Source organism: Schistocerca gregaria, chromosome 4, assembly GCF_023897955.1.
Source record: "Schistocerca gregaria isolate iqSchGreg1 chromosome 4, iqSchGreg1.2, whole genome shotgun sequence".
NCBI lineage: Eukaryota > Metazoa > Arthropoda > Insecta > Orthoptera > Acrididae > Schistocerca > Schistocerca gregaria.
In genome coordinates this window covers 24,411,124-24,417,123 of record NC_064923.1, presented here as the reverse complement: position 1 = coordinate 24,417,123, position 6,000 = coordinate 24,411,124, and the positions used below count along the sequence as shown (strand labels likewise).

The 6,000-nt window shown below is 41.6% G+C and overlaps 1 protein-coding gene across 1 annotated transcript in view; it reads left to right on the top strand.

Annotated features, from left to right (window-relative positions):
* Positions 1 to 1,609: 1,609 nt before the first annotated feature.
* The window catches only part of LOC126266697 (uncharacterized), a 73,661-nt gene continuing 69,270 nt past the window's right edge, over positions 1,610 to 6,000 (top strand). Inside the window, exon 1 of the mRNA XM_049971139.1 lies at positions 1,610 to 1,732. Within this exon, the coding sequence (XP_049827096.1) occupies positions 1,610 to 1,732 (123 nt within the window). The remainder of the gene's footprint in view (positions 1,733 to 6,000) is intronic.

Sequence of the window (6,000 nt, the reverse complement as noted above, 5' to 3'; positions counted from 1 at the left end):
CACGTGAGGCAATACTGACCCTACAACTTATCTTAGAAGAAAGATTGAATAAAGGCAAACCTACGTTTCTAGCATTTGTAGACTTAGAGAAAGCTTTAGACAATGTTGACTGGATTACTCTCTTTCAAATTCTGAAAGTGGCAGGGGTAAAATTCAGGGAGCGAAAAGGTATTTACAATTCATACAGAAACCAGATGGCCGTTATAAGAGTCGAGGGACATCAAATGGAAACAGTGGTTGGGAAGGGAGTGAGACACTCCCCGATGTTATTCAATCTGTATATTGAGCAAGTAATAAATGAAACAAAAGAAGAATTCGGAGCAGGTATTAAAATCCATGGAGAAGAAATAAAAACTTTGAGATTCACCGATGACATTATAATTCTGTCAGAGACAGCAAAGGACTTGGAAGAGCAGTTGAACGGAATGGATGTCGAATTAAGTCAGGTGATGCTAAGGGAATTAATTGAGGAAATGAGACACTTAAAGTGGTAAAGGAGTTTTGCTATTTGGGGAGGAAAATAACTGATGATGGTCGAAGTAGAGACGATATAAAATGTAGACTGGCAATGGCAAGGAAAGCGTTTCTGAAGAAGAGAAGTTTGTTAACATCGAATATAGATTTAAGTTCAGGAAGTCTATCCTAAAAGTATATGTATGGAGTGTAGCCATGTACGGAACTGAAACATGGACGATAAATATTTTGGACAAGAAGAGAATAGAATCTTTCGAAATGTGGTGCTACAGAAGAATGCTGACGATTAGATGGGTAGATCACATAACTAATGAGGATTGGGGAGAAGAGAAGTTTGTGGCACAACTTGACTAGAAGAAGGGATCGGTTGGTAGGACATGTTCTGAGGCATCAAGGGATCACCAGTTTAGCATTGGAGGGCAATGTGGACGGTAAAAATTGTAGAGGGAGACCAAGAGACGAATACATTAAGCAGATTCAGAAAGCTGTAGGTTGCAGTAGGTACTGGGACATTAAGACGCTTGCACAGGATAGAGTAGTATGAAGAGCTGCATCAAACCAGTCTCAGGACTGAAGACCACAACAACATCAACATTCCGTGCAGTGAGATTTTTAAACAGAACCTGTACAGCGTGAGATGATAATCGTAATAACATTACTGTATTATCGAAATTATAAAGTGTTGTGTCGTCTAAATCTGATATCTACAAGTTCTCTAAGCTGTTACTTTAAGAGACTTCACATGTTGTGAAACATTTGGTTACTTGAAGAGACAGTTAGCAAGTGAGGAGGCATCCAGTGACAGAGGTAGAGAGTGCTCTTGGCACTCCATCACGAGACAAAAATGAGTTTAATATTCTAGCCCAGTGATGCAGGACGTAACAGATAGCAACAGATGTTGTTCTGCCTGAGGAGGGAATACTTAGAAGAAAGGAAGCCTATGCCACAGTGATGCACAACATTTTCTCAAGAAGTAACGATACTTTAACGATATGGAAACGCATCTGTGGTCCGACTTTTTCAGTCTTCGAAAATAACTCTTATAAATAGGAGGAATTCACGAGAGAAATTTGAGGTATTTTGACAGAAGAACATTCCCGTTTGGGACTTTTATAGTGAGAAGTCTGTGTCAGGGATGTGGCTGCACTTGGACGGACTGGCGCCACATTGTAACGCAGCTGGCGGTGGGAGTGGAAGCAGAGAAGTACCCAGCCTCAGCCTCTTCCAGCCATGGTTCCCAGGCTGGCCGCCTCGTCAGGTACACAATACACCTGGTATTAGGCGCTGGACTAGACTGGAGGCGACGGGCCAGTTTTCAATTTCGTCTTGAGATACCGCGTGCAGGTATGATAATGTGCATTGCATTCGTTATCAGGGGAAACAAAACTGGCGTTCTACGGATCGGAACGGGGAAATGTCAGATCCCTTAATCGGGCAGGTAGGTTAGAAAATTTAAAAAGGGAAATGGATAGTTTAAAGTTATGTATAGTGGGAATTAGTGAAGTTCGGTAGCAGAAAGAACAAGACTTCTCGTCAGGTGAAAACAGGGCTTTAAATTCAAGCTTACCTAACGGTAATACAGGAGTAGGTTTAATAATGAATTTAAAAAAATTGGAATGCAAACAAGCTATTGTGAACAGCATGGTGAACGCATTATTGTAGCCAAGATAGACGCGAAGCCCACACCTACCACAATATTAGAAGTTTATATGCTAACTAGCTCCGCTGATGACGAAGAGATTGTCGAAATGTATGATGTGATAAAAGGATGGAGCCCAAAATTTAATAGTTATGGGGGACTTGAATTAAATTGTACGAAGGAAAAGTAGTTGGTGAATATGTACCGGGGGAAAGGGATGAAAGAGGAAGCCTCTTGGTAGAATTTTGCACAAATCACAACTTAATCATAAGTAACACTTGGTTTAAGAATCATGATAGAAGGTTTTATACAACGAAGAGGCTTAGACACACTGGAAGCTTTCAGATAGATTATATAATAGTAAGACAGAGATTTAGGAACCAAGTTTTAAACTGTAAGACATTTCCAGGGGAAGATGTGGACTCTGACCACAATTTATTGGTTATGAACTGTACATTAAAGCTGAAGTAACCACAAAAAGGTAGGGATTTAAGGAGATTGGACCTCGATAAACGGAAAAAACCAGAGGTTGTAGAGAGTTCCAAAGAGAAAATTAGAGAAGCGTTGACGAGAACAGGGGAAAGAAATACAGTAGAATAAGAATGGGTAGCTTTGAGAGATGAAATAGCGAAGGTAGCAAAGAATCAAGTCGGTAAATAGATGAGGGTTAGTAGAAATCCTCAGGTAACAGAAGAGATATTAAGTTTAATTGATGAAAGAAGAAAATATAAAAATGTAGTAAATGATGCCTGCGAAAAGGAATACAAACGTCTCAAAAATGAGATCGACAGGAAGTGCAAAATGACTAAGCAAGGATGCCTAGAGGACAACTGTAAGGACGTAGAGGCATACACTATGTGATCAATAGGGTCTGGACACCACCAAAAACGTACGTTTTTCATTTTAGGTGCATTGTGCTGCCACCTACTGCCATGTTCTCCATGTTAGCGACCTCAGTAGTCATTACACGTCGTCAGACAGCAGAATGGGTCGCTCCGCAAAACTCACGGATTTCGAACGTGGTCATATGATTGGGTGTCACTTGTGTCATAGTCTGTACGCGAGATTTCCACACTCCTAAGCATCCATAGGTCCACTGTTTCCGGCGTGATAATGAAGTGGAAACGTGAAGGGACAGGCACAGCACAAAAGCGTACAGGCCAACCTCATCTGTTGCCTGACATAGGCCACCGACAGTTAAAGAGGGTCGTAATGTGTAATAGGCAGACATCTATCCAGGCTATCACAAAGGAATTCCAAGCTGCATCAATATCCATTTCAAGTACTATGACAGTTAGGTGGGACGTGAGAAATCTGGGATTTCATGCTCGAGTGGCTGCTCATAAGCCATATATCACGCGGTAAATGCCTAACGACGCTTCACTTGGTGTAACGAGCGTAAACATTGGCCGATTGAAGAGTGGAAAAACGTTGTGTGGAGTGACCAATCACGGTACACAATGTGGCGACCCGATGGCAGGGTGTGAGTATGGCGAATGCCCGGTGGACGTCATCTGCATGCGTGTGTAGTCCAAACAGTAAAATTCGGAGGCGGTGGTGTTATGTTGTGGTCGTGATTTTCATGAAGGGCGCTTGCACCCCTTGTTGTTTTGCGTGGCACTGCCACAGCACAGTCTTACACAGATACTTTAAGCGCCTTCTTGCTTCCCACAGTTTAAGAGAAATTTGGGGATTGCGTTTGGATCTATCAAAACGATCGAGCACCTGTTGATAATGCAAGGCCTGTGGTGGAGTGGTTAGACAACAATAACACCCTGTAATGGACTGGCCTGCACAGAGTCCTGACCTGAATCCTATAGGACACTTTTGGGATGTTTTGGAACGCCGACTTCGTGCCAGGCCTCAGCGACCAACATCGATACCTCTCCTCAGTGCAGCACTCTGTGAAGAATGGTCTGCCATTCCCCAAGAAATCTTCCAGCAACTAATTCGACATACGCGTGCGGGAGTGGAAGCTGTCATCGAGGGTAAGAGTAGGCCAACACAATATTGCATTCCAACATTAGCGATGGAGGGCGCCACAAACTTGTAAGTCATATTCAGCCAGGTGTCCAGATACTTTTGATCACATAGTATATATCATACATGTAAATGTAGACGTAGATCACTATGGCTAAGATACGTACTACCTACAGGAAAATTAAAGAGACCTTTGGAGAAAAGAGATCCACCTGTATGGATACCAAGAATTCAAATGGAAAACAAGTCCTTAGCAAAAAAGGGAAAGCAGAAAGGTGGAAAGAGTATATAGAGGGTCTATAAATGTCGATGTACTTGAGGGCAATATTATGGAAATAGAAGAGGGCGTACTTGAAGATGAAATGGAACATTAGATATTGAGTGAAAAATCTGAGAGAGCACTGAAAGACTTAAATTGAAACAAGGCCCCAGAAGAAGACAGTATTCCGTTAGAACTATCGCCTTGCGAGAGCAAGCCGTGATATGTCCCTTCCATCTGATGAGCAAGATGTATGAGGCAGGCGAAATACGCCCTGACTTCAAGAAGAATATAACAATTACAATCTCAAATAAAGCATGTCTTGACAGGTGTGAAAATTACCGAACTACAAATAAAGCATGTCTTGACAGGTGTGAAAATTACCGAACTATCAATTTAATAAGTCATGGGAGCAAAAAACTAACATGTATTCTTTACAAACGAATGGAAAAACTAGTAGAAGCCGACCTCGGGGAAGATCAATTTGGATTCCGTAAAAGTGTTGGGGAAAAAATGGTTCAAATGTCTCTGAGCACTATGGGACTTAACATCTATGGTCATCAGTCCCCTAGAATTTAGAACTACTTAAACCTAACTAACCTATGGACATCACACAACACTCAATCATCACGAGGCAAAGAAAATCCCTGACCCCACCGGAAATCGAACCCGGGAATCCGGGCGCGGGAAACGAGAACGCTACCGCATGACCACGAGTTGCAGACAAGTGTTGGAGCACTAGAGGCAATATTGACCCTATGTCTCGTCTTACAAGATAGATTAAGGAAAGGCAAACCTACGTTTCTAGCATTTGTAGACTTAGAAAAAACTTTTGACAGTGTTGACTGGAATACTATCTTTCAAATTCTGAAGGTGGCAGATGTAAAACACGGGGGGCGAATTTGTATAGAAACCAGGTGGCAGTTGTAAAAGTCGAGGGGTATGGAATGGAATCAGTGACTGAGAAGGGAGTGAGACAAGGTTGTAGCCTATCGCTGATGTTATTAAATCTGTATACTGAGCAAGCAGCAAAAGAAACAAAAGAAAAATTTGGATTAGGGATTAAAACTTTGAGGTTTGCCGACGACATTTTAATTCTGTCTGAGACAGCAAAAGGACCTGGAACAGTATCTTAATGAAATGGACAGTATCTTGAAAGTAGGATATAAGATGAACATCAACAAAACCAAAACGAGGAATGTTGTTGAATTATATCAGGTGATGCTGAGGGAATTAGATTAGGAAATGAGACACTTAAAGTGGTAGATGAGTTTTACTATTTGGGGAGCAAATGACTGATGATGGTCGAAGTAGAGAGGATATAATATCTGGGCTAGCATTTCTGAAGAAGACAAATTTGTTAGCATCGGGTGTAGATTTAATTGTCAGGAAGTCTTTCCTGAAAGTGTCTGTATGGAGTGTAGCCATGTATCGATGTGAAACATGGATGATAAATTTTTAGACAAGAAGAGAGTAGAAGCTTTCGAAATGTGGTGCTACCTAAGAAAGCTGAAGATTAGATGGGTAGATCATATAACTAATGTGGAAGCACTGAACTGAATTGGGGAGAAGATGTATTTGTGGCACAACTTGACTAGAAGACTGGATCGGTTGGTGGGACACATTGTGATGCATCAAGGGATCACAA